The sequence below is a fragment of the Anolis carolinensis genome, chromosome 3, assembly GCF_035594765.1.
Source record: "Anolis carolinensis isolate JA03-04 chromosome 3, rAnoCar3.1.pri, whole genome shotgun sequence".
In the NCBI taxonomy this organism is placed as follows: Eukaryota; Metazoa; Chordata; class Lepidosauria; order Squamata; family Dactyloidae; genus Anolis; species Anolis carolinensis.
In genome coordinates, this window is record NC_085843.1 from 43,637 (window position 1) to 70,789 (window position 27,153).

Sequence of the window (27,153 nt, forward strand, 5' to 3'; positions counted from 1 at the left end):
GCTTTATTGGCTATTCCAAAGCCATCGACTGCATAGATCAGGGGTCCCCAAACTTTTAAAGTGGAGGGCCGATTCATGGTCCCTCAGATGGTTGAGGGGCCGAATTATCACTGGAAAAAAAAACCCGAACAAATTCCTATGCTCACTGCACGTCTTATTTGTAGTGTAAAAAAACAAAACCCAGCAACAATTACTTATTTATTTATTTACTACATTTATACCCCACCCTCTCCCATCCCAAAGGGGACTCAGAGCGGCTTACAAGTTGTATGTTCATACAATATATTATATTATTAGCATAGCACAATATTAGCATTATATATTACTATATTGTACTATACCATTATACCGTAATATTATTAGTAATATTACATTTAATATATAATATATAATTAATATTACTAGCTGTGCCCGGCCACGCGTTGCTGTGGCAAAGTGGTGGTGGTATTGGTTAAAAATTGTTGTGTAATTTTTATTTGACATTATTTGCATTTTTTTAATTAATTTTATTGTAAGTTATATTTTATTTATTATATTTTATTATTTTCTTGTATTATTTTTAGTTATTTTCTGTTATTATAGTATTTTATTGTATTAATTTTTAGTGTTTTTTATTATTTTTATTGGGTTGCTAGGAGACCAAGTTGGAGGAGCTTAGCCTTCTAACTGGCAGCAATTGGATAAAAGCAATTATTCCTCTCTCTCAAATTAGGACTTTATTTTTCTTTTTGTTGTATCAACCTAGAGGCGTGGATGATGGGTTGTGTTGTCAAATTTCGAGGTTGGGGGGCCTGTAGTTTTGTTGTTTTGTGGGTCGCCGTGATGCCATCACTCTTTTATATAAATAATAATAATAATAATAATAATAATAATAAAACTTTATTTATACCCCGCCACCATCTCCCCAATGGGGACTTGGGGCGGCTTACATGGGGCCATGCCCAAAACAATACAATGTAAACAGCATATAAAAGAACAGCACAACACAATACAATAAACAATACAGTAAATAATATCCATTACAAAATAAAACAAGGAGACAATAAAAACAAGGGCAGACCACATGAACATTAAGTTAAAACTCGGGGTGAGAAAGACATAAAAATAAAAACCACAGCGAACAGGGTCATAAGGGAGTGGGGTATTCTGGAGGATAGATATTAGGGGGAGCAACGGAAAAGAAATATATATAGATTATATTATACATTATTATATATTATTATTATTATTATTATTATTATTATTATTAGCCGCCCTGAGTCCCCTATTGGGTGAGAAGGGCGGGGTAGAAATACTGTAATAAATAAATAAATAAATATTATATTAATATTATATTATCAATATTATATGTATACACAATATATTATATGATTACCAGATCATTCTTTCGGGCTGTGTGGCCATGTTCCAGAACCATTCTCTCCTGACGTTTCGCCCACATCTATGGCAGGCATCCTCAGAGGTTGTGAGGTATGGATAAACCCTTCCTTACTTAGTTTATCCATACCTCACAAGCTCTGAGGATGCCTGCCATAGATGTGGGCGAAACGTCAGGAGAGAATGCTTCTGGAACATGGCCACACAGCCTGAAAGACATACAACAACCCTACTATATTATTCTATTCTATTACGCTATTAATATATTTTACATGATTCTATTCCATTATTTCTATATTATGATTATATTATTCTACATTATATTCCATTCTATTATTATTCTAGTCTGTTACGGGTTTCTAGAAAAACAAACTGCGTGCAGTCCTGTCCAGACTTATCCAGTCCTTTGTTGTATCCACAATGAGCAAAAGAAAAACAAGCCACGAAAATGGAAGAGAAAATCAAAATTTACTCTTAAGTAGCAGAGTCAAAAATCATAATAAAACTTCCAGCAACAAAAACTCACATAAAGTCTCTTGCATTAAATTCATGCATCTTCATAGTAGGCTCTCAGCAAGCATTCAGTAAATCCCCCAGTAAGTCCCCAAAAGACATTGCAAACATTTCCCAGATATACCCCATTCAGGGAATGGCTCAAGCCTGTTAGCCCTGATTGTTCCAATGACTCAACCATGAGTTGTAATTAACCAGGTGTTTTTCTCTTAACACACACTTACACAAGTAGTGATCCCACAGAAACTTAGTCACATACATGCATATACAGTAATACCCCTCCTTGTGTTAGGAGGAAAAACATAGTACATTTTACATAGTACATTCAAAAATTCCTAAATCATTTAAGACCTGTTCATGTTTCTGAACACTTAGTGGCTTTGTCAATATATTAGCCAGATTTAGAGATGTGTTACAATACATTAAATCAATCTCACCATTCTTTACTGCATCTCTTACACAACTGTATTTTATATCGACATGCTTGCTTCTTTGTTTTACTCTGGCTTGTGTTGCCATCAAAATGCATGTTTGGTTATCTTCATATATTTTTGTAGGATCTTCAACAGGTATTTGCAAATCTTTCAATAATTGTTTTATCACACAGATTTCTGTATAAGCTAAGCTGAGAGCACCAAATTCAGCTTCACTGGAACTTAAAGCAACAAACCCCTGCTTTTTGGATTTCCAATCTATGACTGTATTAGAAAATTTAACTAAAACTCCAGTTGTTGATTTCCTATCTGCACTATTTCCAAAATCACTGTCTGCATATACTTCTAAAGACAGTGAGTCATCCGGACTTAAAACTAAACAAAAATCTTGAGTTTGTTTTAAATATCTTGCCACTCTCTTAAGTCCATTCCATGCTGAAATGGATGGATTGCTTGCATATCTACTTAAGAAATTTACAGCAAATGCTATGTCTGCTCTTGTGTAATTGCTTATGTATAACAACTGCCCAATAATGCTTTTATACAAAATCTTTTCTTCAGAATTTTCTACTTCATTTGTAAAACCTAAAATCATGGGTGACTGAACCCCTTTACAATCTTTCATGTTTAGCTTTTCCAAAATCTGCAATATTTTTCCTTTTTGACTCAACATAAAACCTTGTTCAGTTCTCATAATTTGTACTCCAAGAAAATACTGTATTGGACCTAGGTTTCTCAGTTTGAAATGTTTGCCTAGTTCTTCTGCAAACTGATCAATTTCTGATTGAATCTCAGCTGCAAAACATAAGTCATCTACATATACAAAAAGTATTTGATAATCGTGCTGTATATTTCTTATATACACACATGGGTCTGCTCGGCTTCTCTGAAAACCCATTTTGGTCAAAGCATCATTCAAACAATCATTCCAGGCAAGCCCCGCCTGTTTAAGACCATAAAGTGCCCGGTTCAATTTGAAAACTGTGTCACAGACAGAACGCCACCAAATAAAGTTCAACACAGTTTATTAAAGGAACAGCACTAAAAATGCCCGTAAGAAACAAAGGACTAGGCAAACACTTGCCTTCAATGTGAAAAGATACAAAAAAGACTCCGCTGGTACTAAAAGTGGTTCAAAAGATAAACCGGATTAAACAGAAGTTTAATCCGGGTTAAACCAAAAATGCTTACTTCAGCCTGGCAATTTAAACAAACAAAAGTTGATAAACAAAGGTTCAATGAAACACAAATAACTGGCAGCAGATTCCTCTCTGCTACTCAAAAGCTACAATTGAGTAACTAAGGTTGTTACTCCTCCGTGCAACGAGCGAAATCCGGATCCAGGCACATCAATCAGGGTAGTAACGGTCAGCAGGGTCCCAATCCGGTCCGAGGTCAAAAGCCAGGTACAGATGTCTTTAGTTCACAAGTTCCACCGATAGCCGCAGAAGGGAAGTCCGGGATCGTAGTCAGTCAGTCAGTCCAGCGTCAATCCAGAGTAGGCAGTTAATGTCCATCAAAAAGACGACGGAGGTCCAAGCTATCGAGATTAAACACAAGTTGCACAGGAAAAGCCCACACAGTTCCTCCCGCCGTCTATGCCCAATGTCCTTGGTAACTTACGTATTCAGCAAACGAATCACACCCGTCTTCAGGAATTTCCCAACAAGAGCCCAAGCGTTCGTCCAGATTACCTTGCCCAACGCAATTAGCCATTGATTCTAGACCCCATTTTATGCCAGTTCATAACTCCTCATCGCTGTCAGCTGCTATCCTAATTCCAGGTGCCTCCTCATCATCATCCTCATCAGAGCTAAAACACCTTTGACTACGCCCCACAGCATCCCCAGCTGTGGATCCCGTTCCATCCCTCCAGCCCGTCAACGGGTCCGATCCTGCAACCCGCCAGTCGCCTCCCACACTATCATTGCCGGTGACACCCAAATCCTCCCTCACACGAGTCCATTCCATGTCATCCTCCTCTGAGCTAACCATCTCTTCCTCCATTCTCTCGGTAAAACCCTCAAAGGAGTCTTCGTCTGTTGGTTCTGCAAATAAGTCCCGGAGCCGTTTCCTTTCTTGCTCCTCAAGAGAGTCTGACTCCCGAGGAGTCTTACGACCTCGTCTCCCAGTATCGGAGCCATAAGGCTCAACCATAACAACTGTGTTGGTATTTCTGCACTTAGAACCTGGTGGAGGTATTATATATAAGTTTTCCTTTAAATTAGCATTCAGATATGCTGTGCTTATATCAAAATGATATGTTTTTAAATTTAGACACGCTGCAAGACTTAAAATTAATCTTACAGAACTGGGGCTCACAGTGGGTGAGTACACCTCTGTATAATCTATGTCCCTGATCTGTGTAAACCCTCTAGCTACAAGACGCGCTTTGTAGCGTACCTTACCATCAGAATCAATTTTCTGCTTGAAAACCCATCTTGTATCAATAGGATTACTTCCTTCTGGTAAAGTTGCAGGTTCATATACATTTAACCTTTCCATACTTTTTAATTCTTCATTTATAGCCTCTAACCATTTTTCTTTCTCCCCTTGTGGCAAACTCTCTATTTCCTCAAAAGTCTGAGGTTCATGGTTGACCAAACATACTCTCACATTTTGAATTTTAAATCTGTCAGGTTTCTTCCTGGTTCTTTCACTCCTTCTGAGACCTATGTCCTGGCTAGTACTTGGCATGGCATCTTGTTGCTCATTTACTTCTGGTCTTATATCTACTTCTTCAGGTTCACTTACTTCTATCTTGGGATGCCTAGTTCTGACTAGCTCAGGCTGAGTAACTTGACTACTTGAGGGTTGGTGACTAGCAGATGTTGGCTTTACAATACTACCCTGCTCTGATTGTTTACCTTGCTCACGAGTTTTCTCATTTGAAATAGGAAGGAAAACTTCATGATTAGCATGTATTTTATCCCAGTTTTGGCTATGAGCAAAATTTGCAGATCTAGATATTACAATTTTACCATCTTTGTCTAAAAACCGCCTAGCTTTGGCTCCTTGAGCATACCCAACCATGGTTAACCTCCTGGCTTTGTCTTGTCCTTTCTTTCTCATTGCTTTGGGTACAAAAACCCATGCCTGTGTTCCAAAAGTTCGTAAATGCCCTAATGGAGGTTTCTTACCATATAACATAAAATAAGGTGTGTTCTGAATAGGCTCACACCTATTTATAAGATAACATGCAGTTAACATTCCTTCTCCCCAAAGATTTTGTGGTAACCCTGAATCTTCTAACAATGAATCTTTCACTGTTTGTATTTTCCTTACAAACCTTTCTATTTTTCCATTTTCTGCACTCTGATAAGCACATGTAAGTCGGTGCTTTATCCCCTCCTGCTTTAGAAAATGTTCCAAATTGTGTGAGGTAAATTCTCCTCCTCTATCTGTTTGTAGAGCTTTTACTCCAGCTCCAAACTGCCTCTTAACATATGCCACCCAATTTTTAAAAATTTCAAAAACCTCACTCTTTTGTTTTAACAGAAAACTCCATGCAAAATTTGAATAATCATCTAAAATACACAAAACATAAATTGCTCCACCTTTACTCGGCTGAAAAGGACCAATTAAATCAGCATGCACTAATTGAAAAGCTTCTTCTGAGTTTCTTAAGCTTTTCTTACTAATTGGAGCTGACTGTGCTTTTGTTTTCTTACATACATTGCAATCCAGAAACTTCTTGCAATCTTTCAAAATAATGCCTTCACTGAAATCTTGCATTTTATATAATACTTTGAAACTTGGGTGACCTAGTGCTCTATGTAAATCATGAATGCAACCTTGATGTAATGGAGCATTCTTACTAATCACATTTACCTCATTTGTATTACCTCTTGGGGTTAAGACATACAAATCTCCCTGTAATACCCCAATTCCACATAACTTATTCCCTTTCAGAATCCTGACCTTGCCTCCAAAAAAGTTCACTGCATACCCTTCTTTATCTAGTTTCCCAACAGATAAAAGATTATAGTCAATTTCTGGAACTAAAAATACATTTCTTAATGTTCTCCCCAAATGTTTAACAAAAACTTCCCCTTGACCTTGAACTGGATAAAGCTTTCCATCTGCAAGGGTAACATTTGAGCATTCAGGATCTACAGGATTCTGAATTAAATTTTTGTTGTTCACTATGTGCTGGGAACACCCAGAGTCCACATAAAATATGTCCTCATCTGCTGGACTTCTTTGGGACTTTACAATTCTTACATGCGAGGAACCCCTCCTTTGGTTCACCTTCTTCCCTTGCTTCCCTTGTTGCTTTGGACAGCTTCTCTTTAAGTGGTTTGGAGACCCACAGTTGAAACACCTTTTCACCACACAGACTCTCTCTGTCTCTTCCTCGTGTGTAACTCCAGCTGGCTGCTTCTCCTGGGAACGTCCTGCCGTGTTTGCAGACTCCAGGCCACGATCTCTCCTTCTCTCCCAATCTGCCAAAAGTCTCGCACAAATGTATTGCAGGTTTAATTGTGATTGTGGGAGCGACTCTAGGGAATTCACTATTCCGTCAAAAGATTCATCCATTGAGGACAACACAATAAAACATTTGTTTGCCTCTGTAAGTTTAAAGTCTCTCTCCTCTAGCTGCAAAAACAAACTCTGCAATGTCTGCAAATGGTCCTTGAGACTTTCATTTCTCTTCAGTCTATTTCTATATAGTCGTCTCGCTAGTACAGCCACTGTTGCTGCTGAGTCTGAAGCATGCACCTCTCTCAGTCTTACCCAAATCGTGTTGGCAGTAGGCAGGCTGCATATATGGACGAGCTGGTCATCGTCAACACCCAGGATAAGCGTTGCTTTGGCCCTTTCCTGTGCCCTTTGTTGCTCTGCTGTAGCTGGTTGTTGGACTGGGTTCTCTGTACATTCCCATAAGGATTCCCTCCTTAAATAACTTTCCATTCTTACTTTCCAAATGGAATAGTTATTGCCATTAAGCCTGGCCATTGGGAAAGCTGCAAGATTCACCCCAGGATCCATCTTCCTTGTTTGCAAGTAAATTCAAAATGCAAAACCAAACAATTTCTTCTTGCTACAGTCTTTTGTGGATTACTTCTGGAACTGGTCTGCAACTGGACCTGAGACTGGGCCCATAACCTGTTACGGGTTTGTAGAAAAACAAACTGCGTGCAGTCCTGTCCAGACTTATCCAGTCCTTTGTTGTATCCACAATGAGCAAAAGAAAAACAAGCCACGAAAATGGAAGAGAAAATCAAAATTTACTCTTAAGTAGCAGAGTCAAAAATCATAATAAAACTTCCAGCAACAAAAACTCACATAAAGTCTCTTGCATTAAATTCATGCATCTTCATAGTAGGCTCTCAGCAAGCATTCAGTAAGTCCCCAAAAGACATTGCAAACATTTCCCAGATATACCCCATTCAGGGAGTGGCTCAAGCCTGTTAGCCCTGATTGTTCCAATGACTCAACCATGAGTTGTAATTAACCAGGTGTTTTTCTCTTAACACACACTTACACAAGTAGTGATCCCACAGAAACTTAGTCACATACATGCATATACAGTAATATAGTCTTATTATTCTATTTTGTTATTATACTATTATTCTGTATTTATTACATTATTATATTATTTATTATATTACTATATTCTATTATTCTATTATTATTCTACATTATATTATTTTATTCTATTATTATTCTAGTCTTATTCTTCTATTTTATTATTCTATTATTATTCTATATTCATTCTATTCTCTTCTCTGATGGAGAAGGAGGGAGCAAGGGAGGGCGGAAGTCCCGCCTCCTGCCTTCGGGCGCCATCTTGGGGCCGGGCGGACGTCCAGCGAGAGCGCCAGGCCTCCACTTCCTAGAGAGCCGAGTGCCAGGCTCACTTCCGGAGCGGGGAGGGCCATTTCCGGGAGTGCGAAGCCGCGTTTCTCGATGGCGGTGGAGAGGAGGAAGGCGGAGGTGAGGCGGCCCGGCTGAAGAGATCTCATTATATATATACTAATTTCACAAATGCAATGAGTTAAATTAGTGCAATGAGCCAACAATAGGAAACGACTTCACCCTGCTGACCGGATTCGGGACGGCGGGTCTGAGGTGTTTCGAGGCCAGGCCTGGGCCTACTTCTGCACTTCAACTCCCAGAGTTCCTCACAGCCTGCTGGTTGTTAGGACTTCTGGGAATTGAAGTCCAAAACATCTGATGGGAGCCTGCAAAAGCACCTCTCTCTCCATAAACAGGCATATCCAACATATTCGCTTATCCAACGTTCTGCTGGCCTATGTTGGATAAGTGAGACTCTACTGTATTTTTATAAAAAGGTTGATCTTGGATTTTTAAAAAAAATAATGTGTCCTACTGTTCACAAACTGACACGAGGCTCTTTGACCAAGCCTTCGAAAATCTAGTGCAAAAATTTGATACGAAAGATGTGTAATCGACCTATGGAACGGCCCTGGACTACGCCTATGGATCATGTTATTTAGCTTCGTGTATGGATTCAAATGCTATTAATTGTTTTAATAGTGTGGTTGTTTTTATTGTACTCTGTTTTTAAAGGCGTTGCCTATGTTGTGAAGCCACCTTGAGTCCCCTCCAGAGTTGAGAAAGGCGGGATAAAAGTGCTGTAAGTAAGTAAATAAATAAATAAATGATATTATACTGTACTCATAAAATAATATATTTTGTATACATATAATATTGATAATGATATTATAATTTAATACAATATAATGCTAATACACTATTATAATCTTATAATTATATTACATGTAATATTACAAATAATATTGCAGTATAGTGGTATAGTACAATATAGTAATATATGATTATTATTTTTTTGGTGTGTGTCGGGAGTTGCTTCTGGAGTGAGAGTAATATATGATGCTAATATTGTGCTATGCTAATAATATAATATATTGTATGTACATACAACTTGTAAGCCACCCTGAGTCCCCTTCAGGGTGAGAAGGGTGGGATATAAATACCATAAATAAATAAGTCTGGAGGGCCGAGGTTTGTCCATGCATGTTTTATACAATTGATTATAGAGTGGAGATAACTGATTTTAGTGCTTATGTATTTATAGTTTATTTTATGTCCCGGTATTGAATGTTTGCCCTATATATGTTGTGCTCTGCCCTGAGTCTCCTTTGGGGTGAGATGGGTGGAATGTTAATGCTTTAAATAAATAAATAATAAAGAATATAATACAAATAATGAAATAGCATTATTATAATCGCCATAAAGGTAATCATAAATGACATAAAATAGTAATAACAAATGACATAATAATAATAATAACAATAACATAAATCAATGATATAATAATAATAACAATAATGACAAAATAACAAATGATAAAATATAATAATAATACTATAACAATAATGCAATAAAATAATAATAATATAATAATTATATTATTATTATTATACAAAAATTAAAATGGGTTAGGGTTAGGGCGCGGCTGGTGGGGACGAGGGACAGGGCCTACTCGGTGGTGGCTCCTCGGCTGTGGAACTCCCTCCCCAGCGATATCCGGAAAACCCCATCCCTCCTGGGATTTAGAAGAAAACTAAAAATTTGGCTCTGCGCCCAGGCAGTCAGCGAATAAGCTCATTGGCTGATGTAATCGGGTCGCAAATCTGTAATTGTAGCAGTATTGAATGACTGAGGGTGGTGCAATATCGCTGCCTTGCAGCGTTTTAATTTTTGTATATTTTTATCATGTTTTAATTGTTTTGTTTTATAGTATATTTGTTGATGGCCCTCGTGGCAGAATGTAAGCCGCTCTGAGTCCCCTCGGGGAGAAGGGCAGGGTATAAATGCATGTAATAAATAAATAAATAATAATAAACTAAAACTATAATTAAATATAACAATAATAAAGTAATGAATAACAGTAATGAACTAATAATACAGAATCATACAATCGTAGAGTTGGAAGGGACCTCATGGGCCATCCATTCCAACCCCATTCTGACAAGAAACATGAAAATGCATTCAAAGCACCCCCGACAGATGGCCATCCAGCCTCGGCTTCAAAGCCTCCAAAGAAGGAGTCCCCACCATACTCCAGGGCAGTGAGTTCCACTTTGTTCCATAAAATAACAAATAACAATCATAAATGACATGAAATAACAATAAAATATAATAGCAATAATACATCACATAAAGTTATAATAAAACAATGAGAAATAACAAAATAATACAATAAAATAATATATTAAAATAACAACATGAACATGTGGCCCAAACCCCGCCAATGTGCTCCCCAAACACTAGGGCTCACCACCCAAGGAATGCTTTCATTCGGGGACAATTTCATCCTAGATTGTCTGTGTTTCCTCCACTAAAGACACAAGTTTGGTCCAGATCCAACGTTGGCTAGGTGCAGTGCTCTCTGGATGCCGGTGAACTTCAACTCCCAGATGGCAAGGTCATCACCCCCAAACCCTGCCTGTATTCACAGTTGGCCATAGAATCATAGAATAGTAGAGTTGGAAGAGACCACATGGGCCATCCAGTCCAACCCCCTGCTAAGAAGCCATGTTGTGTGTGTTCGCTAAGTTTGGTCCCGGTCCATTGTTGGTGGGGAGTTGCAGCTCCACTGGATGCGGGTGAACTACAACTCTCTGAAATCATTTCCCCCCAGTCCCCTCCAGTATGTTTTGTTGGTCATGGGGGTTCTGTGATCAAAGTTTGGTCCAGGAAGTGGATGAAGGTATTGCAAATCCATAATCCACCTTGATTTATAGCCATTGTAGGTATTGGGATTTATAGTTCACTTGCAAACAAAGAGCACTCTGGACGCCACGAATGATGACTCTGGACCTAACTTAGCACACAGAACCACCACGACCAACTGAAAATACTGGAGGATTTTCGGGGTGAACTGACCTTCATTTCTGGAAGTTGAAGTTCATTTACATCCAGACACACTGTGACCACCGATGATGGATCTGGACCAAACCTTGCACACAGAACCCATATGACCAAGTGAACCTACTGGGGGGATTTGAGGGGACTGACCCATCATGGTGGGAGCTGTAGTTTATCCTGCAGGTAGACATCACAATGAACCCCACCAATGAGGCATCTAGACCGAACTTGCCCAACATGACTAACTTAACTACTTATGGAGTTTCAGGGGGTTAATCTCGCATGATGTGAGTTGTTATATTGAGGCATCAGTAGGTTAAAGGTTTTTGAATATTTACCGTATTTCAAAGAAAAACCGTAAACTTGCTCTGTAAGTGGAAAAGTAGGTTCAACAAAAACAATACGGTATTAACAAGGACTTAACAACAACAACAACAACTTCATTTGTACCCTGCCCTATCTCCCCATGAGAAAACAGGCCAGCTTCCAATATAGTAACAGGCAAACATTCAATGCCTATATAAACAATGCAGAGCTAGTTATAGATCTATAATTATATATACTAATTTCACATATGCATTTCCCCCTGAAACATTTGCATATCCTTTCTCTTTATATGTGCATTTCCCTCCTGCAATATCTGCAAGCCCTATATATTTATGTTTATATCTATCTAGAAATCTGTGTGTGTGTGTTTGTGTACTTCCCCTGCAATATTTGCAAGCCCTATGTTCATATATATCTATCTACACATCCCTCTCTCTATAGATAGTTATATCTGTATAGGATTTGCAAAGACTTGCAAACATGTGAGGTGAAAATTCATATGTAAAATAATGTATGCGCATAGATACAGATATGGAGGTACATGGAAATCTCTAGCTATCTATATGTATATAGGATTTGCAAAGACTTGCAATCATATGAGGGGAAAATTCATATATAAAATTAATGTATATAGATAGATAGATACAAATATAAAGGTGCATAGGGATTGCAAAGGCTTGCAGGGGGAAATGCCTATATATCTGTAGCAGAGATTAACAAATATTTCAGGGGAAAATGCTTTTATAAGATTAGTGTGTGTGTGTATGTATATATTCTTCCTGACTTGCAAGGGCGTTGGATAATCCAGAACTTTGGATAAGCGAATGTTGGATAAGTGGGACTCTACTGTACTTATGGATAGCGGGTTGTATCAGAGAAAACATGTATAAAATGTTCTATAGAAGTTATATAACTCCTTAATTAATGGTTTGGTGGTAAAAAAGTTTTGGAAAAGTGACTGAAGAAGCCAACAGAATGATTACTAAGAAGATTAAGAAAAACCCCCAAAAATGTGCTTATTGGGTTTGTTTCAGGAGAGAATTGGCAAAGATGGTGTAGAAATTTGCCAAATGTTTTGTCGAAGGCTTTCATGGCCGGCATCACCAGGTTGTTGTATGTTTTCCGGGCTGTATGGCCATGTTTATATATCTCTGGAAATTCCTGGGTGGTGGGAAGAACTCTAGTCTGTTGGAGGCCAGTGTGAATGTTGTAATTAATCACCTTTGTTAGCATTTAATTACCTTCCCAGCCTCACATCCTGGCCTGGGGAAATCCTTTGTTCAGGGTCGTTAGCTGCCCCTGATTGATTCCTGTCTTGAATTCTTCTGTTTTCAGAGTGCTGCTCCTTATTTACTGTTCTGATTTTGGAGTTTTTAAAATAGTGGTAGCCAGATTTTGTTCATTTTCGTGGTTTCCTCCTTTCTGTTGACGTTGTCTGCATACTTGTGGATTTCAATGCTTCTCTGTGTAGTCTGACATGATAGTTGTTGAATTGGTCGAGCATTTCTGTGTTCTCAAACAATATCCTGTGTCCAGGTTGGTTCATAAAGTGCTCTGCTATGGCTGATTTCTCTGCTTGAGTGAGTCTGCAGGGCCTTTCATGTTCTTTGACTCGTATTTGGGCAATTCTGCTGCGTTTGGTGGTCCACACCTGCATGGTATCCGGTAGACTCCTGCAGAGGTGAGAGGATCCCTCTCGTCCTTCGCTGAAGGTCAAGAAATTTGCCAAAATTTGCGTATTTTAATTGTTTTGTAAACCACCTCAAGCCATGAGGAGAGTTGGGTGAGAAATAAAAGTATTATTATTATTATTATTATTATTATTATTATTATTATCATCATCATCGTTTTGTGGCAGTGAGAATCATAATAGCAAAAGTAGTTGAGTATATCCAAATGGCCAAGATCTCCATGAGGGGAGGAAACAAGGAAGCATTCTCTAGAAAACGGAGACGGGCTTTTTCCGTATTTGAAAAAGGAGACAAAATAAGATTATGAAATAGCCAAGCGGGCTTTATTAGTGTAAAGATAAGGACATATTTGTGTTAGATACTAGTCCCCTATAGCAAGATGTCGGAAGTCATGGGTGGGATTGGGGAAATAATACTTGTATTTTGATTGTTGAATTCCAGATATTGTATTTATCTTTTAAAAATATAATAATAATTTAATAAAAATATAACATTACTAGCTTTGCCTGGCCATGTGTTGCTGTGGCTTATGGGTATCATTTGTTGACCAGGTGGGATAGCAGTGAATAGCCTTGCAGCTTCAAAGTCTGGCCGTTTTCTGGAATAGCTGGAGTGGCACCCTCAATCAAAGAGCCGCTTTGAAGCCTGGCTGCTTCCTTTGTAGGGGAATCCTTGTTTGGCCAGATTGAATTGCACAGAATAGTCTTGCAGCTTAAAAGCCTGGCTGCTTTCTACATACGGCATCCTTGCTAGGCCAGGTTGAATGGGACAGAGTAGCCTCATGGCTACAAATCCTGGGGGTTTCCCACTTAGGGGAAGTCTTGGTTGGCCAGGTTGAATAGCACTGAATAGCCTTGCTGCTTGCAAGCCTGGCCGCTTTCTCCCTTGCGGAATCCTTGGTTGGCCAGTTTGAATAGCAATTAATAGTCTTGGTGCGGCAGGTATGAATGTTGCAATTAGCCACCTTGATTAGCATTTAATGGCCTTGCAGCTTCAAAGCCTGGCTGCTTCCTGCCTGGGGGATTCCTTTGTTGGGAGGTGTTAGCTGGCCCTGATTGTTTCCTTTTTGGAATTCCCAATTTCTTTGCTTTCAGAGTGTTGCTCTTTATTTACTGTCCTGATTTTAGATATTATATTGTTCTGTATTATTATACCACAGTAATTATTACATATTATATATATAATCTTATCATACCTGCTTAGAACTGGATTATATGAGGTCCCTTCTACACAGCTACATAAAATGCACACTGAAGTGGATTATATGGCAGTGTGGACTCAAGATAATTCAGTTCAAAGCAGGTACTTTGGATTATCTGCTTTGGCATTCTGGGTAATATAGCTGTGTGGAAGGGCCCTGAGTCTACACTGCCATATAATCCAGTTCAAATCGGATAATCTTTATTTTATAGGCAGTGTGGATGAGGCCTAAGTGCACGCTGCCTCTGCCCTGGGTGCCATTTTGGTTGAGGGAGTTGCTAGGATACGAAGGGGGCGGGGCCTAAAGGCAGCCGGGGGGGGGGGGGGCTAAAGGCAGCAGAGCCTACCTTTCTAACTGGAGTTAGGGGGAGAAAGGCTCTTCCTTATCCTTTGTAATTTGGACTATTTTTAAGGGTTTTTTTATTGAAATACATAAACATGATGACTATGTCTTTTGTGGCCAAATTTGGTGTGATTGAGTTCAGTGGTTTTACTCCATAATAAAAGGTCACATTACATTTTTATATAGAGAGATAAATAAATAGTATTATAATTTAATATAATTTAATATTTTAATATATAATGATGATATTATATAATAAGGGGGTTATGTTCCAAGACCACCCACAATTAGTGAAATTCCGCGAAGTAGGGGGACTATATTTATTTCAATATTTACACATTATATTAGTAGTTAGGTGGCCTTTTTCCCCTTTGCAAGCCTTCTTCCTCTCCGGCGCCTGCCAGTTTCCCTTTTGTGCATGCACCCTCCTCTCATCGGCATCCAGAGTGGCTAATGATAATAAGATATTGCAATATAATATTAATTTGATTGACACTCTGTAGCTTGAGGTCAAGAGTTCTTTCTTTAGAAAGGTTGGATTACACTCTTAACACATTGAGAGAGGGATATACATTATAATCATAATGTATATCCTATCATAATCATAATTATATTCCTCAACCTTTTATATTGGTCGCACTTCTCCTGGTTACTTGACATTAGCTCAGGGCTCCTCTCATCCCAAATTGACCTCAAACGAATCTGTGGCACTTTATCTATGTTTCTGAGTCTGCTACTTATAACGTGCACTTTGTTATTCTACCATGACAACCTCACTGTTTTTAATTCTATGTTTTTAGTAAGTGTGTTTCATTTTTTTGGTTAATGTTTAAATATTATAATTGATATGTTATTGTTTATTGATGTGCTGTACCTTTGTTTTGTATTTGATATTTCTGTGAGCCGCCCCGAGTCCCCTCCGGGGGAGATGGTGGCGGGATATAAATAAAATTATTATTATTATTATTATTATTATTATTAAGTTGGCCATCTTGGATATCAGTAGAATGAATGGTACATTGAGAGGGTGGCCATCTTGGATATTGGGAGAAGGGATTCATTAAGAAGTTGGCCATCTTGGAGATTGGCCGGAAGAATATATTGAGGGCAGCCATCTTGGATATTAAGAAAGGGTAGCCATTTCAGATACTGAGAGGGAGGGATACATTAATAAGTCGGCCAACCAGGCATTTGGCCCATCATAGGAATATTTAATTGTGTACGCCGCCCTGAGTCCTTTCGGGCTCAGGGAAATAAATAAATAAATAAATATTTAAAGTGAAAGTTGCAAGTGCAGTGACCCAGGACCGTTTACGGACAACGGCTATGCCTTTGTGTGATATATAGTGATATATTTTATGTGTTGTGTTTAAAAATGTTTAATGTTTTTTTCAGAGGAGGGTTGATTTTTGTCAGGACCCAGGCTGCAGAACACCAATAACCATGCGCAGAGACCAGAAACTATCTAATATCTTTATTAAGGAAATATATAAAGTCAATAAAAACAAGTGTAGAATATAGTTCAGAAGTAGACCTTTCAGGAAAGGTCAAATATAGTCCAGGAAAATAATGTCCAATATGTGATATTAAAGTCCAAAGTTATAATCCAATAACCGAAACACACACTTTGCCAAGCAAAGTGTGGGGAAATGACAGGGTCCTTTAGTCCAATGGAGCTTGACAAACAAGGCTGGAAGTAAACTAGATTCTTGGCAAACAAGGCTTGATACGTGGCAACAAGAGGCAAGAAGCAAGAGCAAGGTCCGTGGCAAGGTCCGTGGAAACAAGGAAGCTTGATGCTAGAACAAGGTCCATGAAACAAGGCTTGGAACTTGGTCCTGGAGGCAAGGGACTGGAGTAGCGTAGTCCACACACGATCTCACTCCACAAGGTGACGAATTGACTCCGCAAGGATTTCTTTGCGGGTAAACGCCTATATAGGATCTTGTTTTCCCGCCAAGGAACACTTTCCCTGGGGAACAAGAAACGAAACCCATACTGTGTCCAGATGCATGACTCCTTAAGATTTCCCAAGGGAAACAGGCTTAATCAGCTAATTGTCTGGCAGCAATCCTGGCGCTTCTGCGATTCGCCTCCCTAGCGCCTCTATCTTGATTATAATAATCCCGGCGAGAAAATGGGGGAGATTTCTGCTCAAGGCTTGTTTGGCTGACTTCTTGTGGGCAAACATCTTGCAGGTGCGAGGGCTCCGTTTCTGGCTGAAACGGTGGGAAACCCAAGTTTTCCTCTTCATCTGCCACAATAGTACTAGGAACGGGACTACATGGCCCATGAGTCATCACAATTTTGATGTTTTATACTGTTTTTTATCAAGGGCATTGAATTGTTGCCAACACTCTGAACTACTCTGAGTCCCCTTCTGGGTTGAGAAGGATCATAGAATCATAGAATAGTAGATTTGGAAGAGACCTCATGGGCCATCCAGTCCAACCCCCTGCCAAGAAGCAGGAAATCGCATTCAAAGCACCCCCGACAGATGGCCATCCAGCCTCTGCTTAAAAGCCTCCAAGGAAGGAGCCTCCACCACAGTCCGCGGCAGAGAGTTCCACCGCCGAACAGCCCTTCTCACAGTGAGGAAGTTCTTCCTGATGTTCAGGTGGAATCTCCTTTCCTGTAGTTTGAAGCCATTGTTCCCTTGCGTCCTAGTCTGCAGGGCAGCAGAAAACAAGCTTGCTCCCTCCTCCCTATGACTTCCCTTCACGTATTTGTACATGGCTATCATGTCTCCTCTCAGCCTTCTCTTCTGCAGGCTAAACATGCCCAGCTCTTTAAGCCGCTCCTCATAGGGCTTGTTCTCCAGACCCTTAATCATTTTAGTCGCCCTCCTCTGGACGCTTTCCAGCTTGTCAACATCTCCCTTCAACTGTGGTGCCCAAAATTGTACACAGTGTGATTCCAGGTGTGGTCTGACCAAGGCAAAATAGAATAAGGGGGAGCATAACTTCCCTGGATCTAGACGCTATTCCCCTATTGATGAGGCCAGAATCCCATTGGCTTTTTTAGCAGCATTTATCACATTGTTGGCTCATGTTTAACTTGTTGTCCACGAGGACTCCAAGGTCTTTTTCGCACACACTGCTGTCAAGCCAGGCGTCCCCCATTCTGTATCTTTGATTTCCATTTTTTCTGCCGAAGTGAACTATCTTGCATTTGTGTATACATATAATATTGATAATTACCCCCCAAATAAATAAATAAATAAATAAATAAATAAGCTTGGATATTAGTAGAAGGAAGGATTCATTGAGGTCAGCCATCTTGAATATTGGGAGAATGATACCTTAATAAGTCTGCCATCTTGGATACTGGGAAAGGACAGCCATCTTGGATATTGGGAAAATCAAAATGGAGAGGCTAACCATCTTTAATATTGAGAGAGGAAGGGATAGATTAATAAGTCTTGTTTTACTCTCATTTGTCTGGTGGCAGGTAACCTCTGAACAAACCTTGAGAAGACCCTGTGAGAGCTTTGCCCTAGAGATGCCTTAGGACTGAAATGAAGTGTCACTGCACTGGCAAGAACAAGGAATAAGTACGAGAAACATATTTCAAGTGAAATACTTGGAGGAAAGTGAGCATTTTGCTGTTAAAAGAGGGGCTTTGGAAAAAGACCAGAAGGCTACGAAAATACAAAGACAGAGAAGGCCAAATCCTGTGCTGTTCAGGAGTTATTACCTATGAACTTCTGCCATAATATTTTAAACATAAATTTAAAAGAATGGAAAATCTTCATCCCTGTTCCACATCACATAAAAGGGAGAAGGTACATAAGTGTATGGACTGTGGGAAATGTTTCATGGGGAAAAGTTCTCTTACTAAACATCAACGAACTCACACAGGGGAGAAGCCATATCAATGCATGGAATGTGGAAAGAGCTTCAGTCAGAATGCACATCTGCATTTGCATCAAAGGACCCACACAGGGGAGAAGCCATATCAATGCATGGAATGTGGAAAGAGCTTCAGTCGGGGTGACAAATTGTATATTCATCAGAGGATCCACACAGGAGAGAAGCCATATCAGTGCATAGAATGTGGAAAGAGCTTCAGTGACAGTGGATACCTCCATTGCCATGCAAGGACTCACACAGGGGAGAAGCCATATAAATGCATTGAATGTGGAAAGAGCTTCACTTGGCGTGTACAGCTGCGTTCGCATCAAAGGACTCACACAGGAGAGGAACCACATCAATGCATGGAATGTGGAAAGAGCTTCAGTCAGAGTGGAGAGCTGCGTTCCCATCAAAAGATCCACACAGGGGAGAAGCTACATCAATGCGCTGAATGTGGAAAGAGCTTCATTCGCAGTGGGCAGCTACAGTCCCATCAAAGGACCCACACAGGGGAGAAGCCATATCAATGCATGGAATGCGGAAAGAGCTTCAGTCAGAGTGGAGCGCTGCGTTCCCATCAAAGGATCCACACAGGGGAGAAGCCATATCAATGCATTGAATGTGGGAAGTGCTTCAGTCGGAGTGACAGTCTGCATTCACATGAAAGGACCCACACAGGGGAGAAGCCATATCAATGCATGCAATGTGGAAAACGCTTCAGTTGGAGTGTACAGCTGCTTTCCCATCAAAAGACCCACACAGGGAAGATGCCATATCAATGCATTGAATGTGGAAAGAGCTTCAGTCGGAGTGGAGAGCTGTGCTCCCATCAAAAGACCCACACAGGGGAGAAGCCTTATCATTGCATGGAATGTGGAAAGAGCTTCAGTCAGAGTGGAGCTCTGCATTCCCATCAAAGGACCCACACAGGGGAGAAGCCACATCAATGCATGGAATGTGGAAAGAGATTCATTCAGAAGTCAAATCTGCGTACCCATCAAAGGATGCACACAGGGGAAAAGCCACATCAATGCACGGAATGTGGAAAGAGCTTCCGTGACAGTGGATCTCTGCATTCCCATCACAGGACCCACACAGGGGAGAAGCCATATCAATGCATTGAATGTGGAAAGAGCTTCCGTTGGCGTGGACACCTGCGTACCCATCAACGGACTCACACAGGGCAGAAGCCACATCAGTGCATGGAATGTGGAAAGAGCTTCATTCAGAGTGGAGAGCTGCGTTCCCATCAAAGGACCCACACAGGGGAGAAGGCATATCAATGCATTGAATGTGGAAAGAGTTTCAGTTGGCATGGACAACTGCGTTCCCATGCAAGGACCCACACAGGGGCGAAGCCATATCAATGCATGGAATGTGGAAAGAGTTTCAGTCAGAGTGGACAGCTGTGTTCGCATCAAGGGACCCACACAGCGGAGAAGCCACATCAATGCATTGAATGTGGAAAGAGCTTCAGTCGGAGTGACTTTCTGCGTTCCCATGCAAGGATCCACACAGGAGAGAAGCCATATCAATGCACTGAATGTGGAAAGAGCTTCAGTTGGAGAGGACAGCTGCGTTCCCATCAAAGGACTCACACACAGCTAGAGGAGGAGACCTGCCTTTCCTAGTTCTGCTTTAAAAAAATCCCCCAAAGATCCCTGCTCTCCATAGTAAGATAAAGAATGGGAGAGTGAAAGCAAAGAGGAAGGTCACCGCCTTGTTTTTTATTTGTCATAGACAGCAGTCTGTGTGGCCTGGGGCTTGATTGCTGCTGGGGAAGGTATCCCACAGAAGAGGACTCTGTTAAGGTATACAGAAAACGGGGTGAGTTTTTGCAAGGATCAACACCAAGATTAAGATAGAAGGATGCCCCTGGTGGCACAGTGCATTAAAGCGCTAAATGCAACAGTTTATGGGACCAGCCCTAGTACCGCAGAGACTGTAGCAAAGGAAATTTATTTTGCCTTCAGTATTGCTTTGTGGTTGAACTCTGGAAGATGGAGCCGTGAGTGAATTTGGCAGCATTCCCAATTGTCAGGTTGAATGGCAGTAACTACTCCACATGGAAGGTGTAGATGGAGAGTTACTCAAGGAGGGAATCTTTATGGGACTTTGCTGTGAACCCACTGCCACAGCATGCGACAGAGCAGCAAAGAGCTCCGGAGAAGGCCCAGGCAACACTTATCCTTGGAGTGGACAATGAGCAATTAGTCCACATCTCCAGTTTTCCATTGCAAATGCTATATGGGTGCAGCTGAAGGAGGTACATGTCTCGGACTCTGCAACAACCGTAGCTGCGCTAGCTATGGTAGGAGGCAGTACATGAAGTGTCTGCAGAAGGGGGAGGAATTAAGGCAGGGGTCCTCAAACTTTTTAAGCAGAGGACCGGTCCACAATTCTTCAGACTGCTGAGGAGCTAAATTATTGTTTGGAAAAAAATACAAATAAATTCCTATGCACACTGCACATGTCTTAATTGTAGTGCAAAAAACAAGGCTGTACATGAAGTGTCTGCAGAAGGGGGAGGAATTAAAGGACCATTTACAAACTGCAAAGCTTCTTTGTTGAGCTCGAGCAAAGAGACTTCAGACTCACTGAAGTAAATAAATGCATTATTGTGCTGTCTTCAATGGACAGCATAATTGTGAATTCTTTGGAGTAACTCCCACAAGCATAGTTGAATTTGCAATACATCTCTGTGAGTCTGCTGGCAGACTGGGAGAGGCGGAGAGATCAGCATTTGGAGACTACAACACAACAGGACATGCCCAACACAGACAGCCAGCTGGGGAAGCAGCAGAATAAAAAGAGTTTGTGCAGTGAGAAGGTGTTTTGTTTGTGATTTCCCAAAACACATGAAAAGGGACTGTCTAAGATGGCAAGACAACCAGAAGAAGCTGCATCAGAAGAGGGGCTCCTCATGTGAGGGTTGTAAAGACACAAGGACTTATTTTATGTTGACTGGATGTGCACAACATATTGTGAACGACAGGACTCAATTTCAAAAACTTAGTCTGATAGTCTGAATGTGAAGTATTATCAATGAAGTAGTCCAGCCTTTGATTGTACTTGATCTCAATGGGGATTCTGGGCCTGTTAGGTAGCCCAATAATGACATTGGGGATTCTGGGTCTGCAGACCAACAGAAGGATCAGAGGATTTTAAGCCCTGGGAATGGGAGCGCTCTGTCCAAGGGAGGCCACATTCCGGAAAGGCAGTTCCCTAGAGATGCAAGGTCAGAGACAGAATTGAGCTCAGAGGAGGAAAATGCAAGGCCAGGGGTTAATATGCGACAGCTAGGTAGGAGATTGATGTTCCATCAACATAGAGCTTCTTGTGAGAAAGTACGAAGGTCAAGCTGCTTATTATCCAAGAAGCCCGTATCAGCTTTTAAAGGGAAACTGCACGTTTTTCTGTCTATTTTAGAGACAACAGCAAATGGGTTCCTTAGTCTAGGCAACCTTGGTGTTAGAGCATAGAACTTCGGCTAAGTTTTCCAAGGGGTTTTTAATTCCAGGTTTTGTTGTGTTCATGTTTCATGTCTCAAGTTTTTAAGGACTGTTCCTATGTTGCATGTTTTTGGGTGTATCCTGCTTTTGTATTCCTGGTTTTTTGATGGATATCGTGTACTTTGAACTCTGAGGATTATTCCTGTTTTTGAACATTTATTCTTATACTATTTTCCTGAATTGCTTCTTATCTATAAACATAATAAAAGTGAAAAATGTGTATGTGGAGTATGTGTCCACTTACAGAGACAGCTTCCCTCTTCCAAACAGCTATAGTTCCCACTGAGCAGGAGACACCCGTGGCCCTTCCTCCACTGACATGCAGGTTATAGTGTGCGCCATGAACATGTACCCTAACCCTGCCCGTGTCCCCCACAAACGCCATCCTGCCCCCCACCTAAGTGAAGGTGTTCATACTGGGACTATTTCACCCTAGATATTCTGTTTTTCCTCCAGAATGGACATTCCAGGGCTCCTTAATTTGCATGACCCCACCCACTGCCTCTCCCTTAACCCTTTCCTACCCCTTCCTACGGCACACAGTTAACAGAGGAATTGATCAGCAACTGAACAAGAGGTTTGGGGAGAATTCACCACGATCTACAAGAGTTGTACTTGACCTGCTACCAGAGAGTACTGTTAACCCAACAAAGTATGGATCTGGATCAAACTTGCCATGGATAATGGGATTTGCAGGACCTTCACTGATACTGTGACCCCCACCAACAATGGACTGCAACCAAACTTATCACAGAGAAGCCCCATGATCAACTGAACACACTGCAAGGGTTAATGGGAATTGATCTTGACTTTGGGAGTTGTAGTTCATCTGCATACAGATTAAAATAGATAGATAGATAGATAGGTAGGTAGGTAGGTAGGTAGGTAGGTAGATAGCACTAGACCCAGCTGATGTCAGATCTGGACCAAACTTGGCACACAGACCCAACATGGCAAATTGTACATAGAGGCCTGGTTTGGAAGTGATTGACCTGAGATCTGGGAGTTGTAGTTCACTCTTATCCAGACAGCACTGAACCCAGCCAACGATGGATCTGGACCAAACTTCAGTTTGGTGAAGGTATTACCTAACATCCCAAAACAAACAATGCCTTCTAATAAACCGGGCACCGCCGGATCCCCAAGCTAGTATATATATATATATATACTTCAATAAACTGCTTTGCTATTTCACCTTGGACTAGATTGTGTAGTAAGTATAGAAATGTATCCCAGCCTTGGAGTGCAACAACCAAGCTCAAGGGCAAGAGGAAGTTTTTGTTAATAATTTGGGGGATACTTTAGGAAATGAAATTTGATAAGAGAGGGGTCTGACATTAATTTTTCAGGGAGCAAGGTGAAAATCCTGAAAGGGAATACACTGTATGGAGCAGGGAGAATGAAGGATTATTTATATGTGCTAGAACCAAGGAATGTTAATGAAGCCAATGCAATCAGCAAAAATACTCCTTTACACCATGGATGTATCCAAGAATAGTATAGGGTATTGGGTCACCCAGGTCTTAAGTGTTAGACAAACTGCAGGAATGCAGTGAGAGTTTGAATTTTAAAAACTGCAATCATTTCTTGCTTCTCGGCAGGGGGTTGGACTGGATGGCCCATGAGGTCTCTTCCAACTCTGTGATTCTATCAGCCCTGGCCTAAAACCAGACTGCGATGGATCCAGATAATCAATGTCCTCCAAGAAACCCTGGAGCTGAGAGGCCACCATGCGCTCCTGAACCTTGCCAAAAAGGGGAGATTGGAAATCTTGCCTGGTATCGATGTGAGGCTGACCGGACCCAAACAATTACCGTCCGGTCAGCCTCACATCAATACCAGGCAAGATTCTGGAAAAGATCATTAAGGAAGTGGTCTGCGAACACTTAGAAACAAATGCGGTCATTGCTAATAGTCAACACGGATTTACCAAAAACAAGTCATGCCAGACTAATCTGATCTCTTTTTTCGACAGAGTTACGAGTTGGGTCGTTGGGTCGATACAGGGAATGCTGTGGATGTAGCGTACCTGGATTTCAGTAAGGCCTTCGACAAAGTCCCCCACGACCTTCTGGCAAACAAACTAGTAAAATGTGGGCTAGACAAAACTACGGTTAGGTGGATCTGTAATTGGCTAAGCGAACGAACCCAAAGGGTGCTCACCAATGCGTCGTCTTCATCATGGAAAGAAGTGACAAGTGGAGTGCCACAAGCAGGGCTCTGTCCTGGGCCCGGTTCTGTTCAACATCTTTATTAACGACTTAGACGAAGGGTTAGAAGGCACGATCATCAAGTTTGCAGACGACACCAAACTGGGAGGGAGAGCCAACACTCCAGAAGACAGGAGCAGAATTCAAAACAATCTTGACAGACTAGAGAGATGGGCCAAAACTAACAAAATGAAGTTCAACAGGGATAAATGCAAGATACTTCACTTCGGCAGAAAAAATGGAAATCAAAGGTACAGAATGGGGGAAGATGCCTGGCTTGACAGCAGGACGTGTGAAAAAGACCTTGGAGTCCTTGTGGGGAGGAAGGTGAACATGAGCCAACAATGTGATGCAGCAGCTAAGCAATTCTGGCCTCATCAATAGGGGAATAGCGTCTAGATCCAGGGAAGTCCTGCTCCCCATTATTCTCTTCTGCCTTGGTCAGACCACACCTGGAATCACACTGCGTCCAATTCTGGGCACCACAGTTGAAGGGAGATGTTGACAAGCTGGAAAACGTCCAGAGGAGGGCAACTAAAATGATTAAGGGTCTGGAGAACAAGCCCTATGAGGAGAGGCTTAAAGAGCTGGGCATGTTTAGCCTGCAGAAGAGAAGGCTGAGGGGAGACATGATAGCCATGGACAAATACGTGAAGGGAAGTCATAGGGAGGGAGCTTGTTTTCTGCTGCCCTGCAGACTAGGACGCAAGGGGACAATGGCTTCAAACTACAGGAAAGGAGATTCCGTCTGAACATCAGGAAGAACTTCCTCACTGTGAGAAGGGCTGTTCGGCAGTGGAACTCTCTCCCCCGACTGTGGTGGAGGCTCCTTCTTTGGAGGCTTTTAAGCAGAGGCTGGATGGCCATCTGTCGGGGGTGCTTTGAATGCGATGTCCTGCTTCTTGGCAGAATGGGGTTGGACTGGATGGCCCATGAGGTCTCTTCCAACTCTACTATTCTATGATTCTATGAAATTGGCTGGTAGTTCTTGAGTACAGAGAAATCAAGGGACGCCTTCTTCAATTGGTCTTACCATTGCCCTTTTTAGTCTTGATGGTACATGTCCCTGTTCCAAGGAGGCATTTATTATCTTCAGAAACCACATGGCTAATCCCACACTGGCAAGTTTGATAAGCCAGGAAGCGCAAGGATCTAGATCACACGTGGTGGCTCCAAGGTCTTGTCCACATCATCAGGCTGAACAAGCTGAAACGAATCCAATGAAACAGGACAGAAAGATGCCTCAATTACATTCCTTGATGCTGTTCTAAGACGTGTCTAAGTTGGGATGTATTTGAGCGACTTTATCTACAAAATGATGGGCGAACTCACCACATAGAGTTGCCAAATGGTCAGGGGTCTCCTCTCAATCACTAGGATGAAGGAGTTCCCTGACCACTCGAAACATTGCAGACACAATGCAGGCGGTCAAGAAAGCCTTCCTGGCTGCTCTCATTGCCATTGAGTAGGCCTTAAGTGAGGCTCTAGCCCGTGCTCAGTCAGATACATTGCAAGTATTCCGCCAGTGGCACTTTAGCCTCCGTCTCGTCTGCTTCATCACCAGCAGCTCCTCAGTAAACCAACTAGCTGACTTGACTCTGCGGGATGGGAGGGGACGTTCGGGGGCAATTGTGTCTACTGCCCTGGTTGTCTCTGAGTTATAGAGGTTGTCCAGGACATCGACAGGCTCATCTGCCGCCATGACAGGAAAATCCCCAAGAGACATCAGGAATCCATCCAGATCTATAAGTCTCCTGGGGTGGACCATCTTAATGGGCCCCCCACCCCTGTAGAGGTTAGAGGCTGTGGTTAGTTTAAAGCTGATCAGATGATGGTCAATCCATGGCAATGGAACAGTTTTTAGTTCCTCCACACCGACGTTTCCCCCATCCACCCTGAAACCCAGGTCCAAAGTGTGTCCAGCTACATGAGTGGGCCCAGATATCACTTGGGACAGCCCCATGGTTGTCATGGAGGCCATGAAGTCCTGGGCCGCTCCAGACAGGGCAGACGGAGCATGGACATTGAGGTCCCCCAGCACTATAAGCCGCTGAGACTCCAATGCCAGGACCGAGACCCCCCCCCCCCCCCCGCTACTTCAGGTAAGGAGACTGTTGGGCAGTGGGGTCAACGGTACATAAGCAGAATCCCTAATCTGTCCCAGCCACCCACTTTCAGATGGACACCTTCGAACCTAGGCAATTCCTGAACGAGTCACCTAATCAGGGAGATGGACTCTGGCTAAACCACCGCAACCCGGCCTCTTTAGGGATAACAGTATCTCCAAAGGGGATTAGTAGCTGCGAGATGTTAGTGTTGTAATCCCCACGGAGCCATTTGATGGACTCTATCTTAATTTCTGTAGGTGGTTTTATGAGAATTTGTCCTAGAGTTGTTTTAACAGATTTAAGTTGAGTTCACACAGAAGTGAGGAAGCAAGAAGTCAGCTTTGCTTTAGGTAACCCTTGTCTTAGATTGCTTTAAAAAGCCGAGTGTGTGCTTGACTCCTGTAGTTAAGGCTAGCTGGTCTGCTATTGTTTTGAAGGTGAGGCTGTCAGGATGTGCTCGTCTCAGCTACTCCCAACAAGCTGACCCATTCACACCATGCCAGTTAATTGGAATGGGAGTACAGGAATGGCTTTTCTGATCAGGGCCATCTCGTTTGGGAGGGAACCGTGATTTGTTGCTGGCTCCGTCTGGGAATGGATTGTTAGCAGTTAGGTGTAGTGTAGGGGGGGGGGGGTTGTGGTGGTGGTTTTGATATACTAGCGTTTTGGTGGGATTTAGTCAGAACTAGCTTCTTTTCCAACTGGGTAAGACAGATCAATAA

At 41.7% G+C, this 27,153-nt stretch overlaps 1 protein-coding gene across 3 annotated transcripts; it reads left to right on the forward strand.

The window, feature by feature from the left end:
• Positions 1–8,167: 8,167 nt before the first annotated feature.
• On the forward strand, positions 8,168–22,333 carry LOC103281686 (zinc finger protein 420). Of its 3 annotated transcripts, none has more exons than XM_062977018.1 (3): positions 8,168–8,264; positions 8,862–8,932; positions 18,198–22,333. In XM_062977018.1, the coding sequence occupies exon 3, from the start codon at positions 18,487–18,489 to the stop codon at positions 20,230–20,232; it is 1,746 nt and encodes a 581-aa protein (XP_062833088.1). In that variant the 5' UTR covers positions 8,168–8,264; positions 8,862–8,932; positions 18,198–18,486; the 3' UTR covers positions 20,233–22,333. The 3 variants fall into 3 exon arrangements, with proteins under 3 accessions (XP_062833088.1, XP_062833089.1, XP_008121955.1); XM_062977019.1 differs by having other exon boundaries at positions 8,862–8,928; XM_008123748.3 differs by lacking the exon at positions 8,862–8,932.
• Positions 22,334–27,153: the final 4,820 nt, after the last annotated feature.

Excerpts from the sequence above, each read along its gene's own strand:
- LOC103281686 (XM_062977018.1), top strand. The coding sequence starts at position 18,487 with ATGGAAAATCTTCATCCCTGTTCCACATCACATAAAAGGGAGAAGGTA.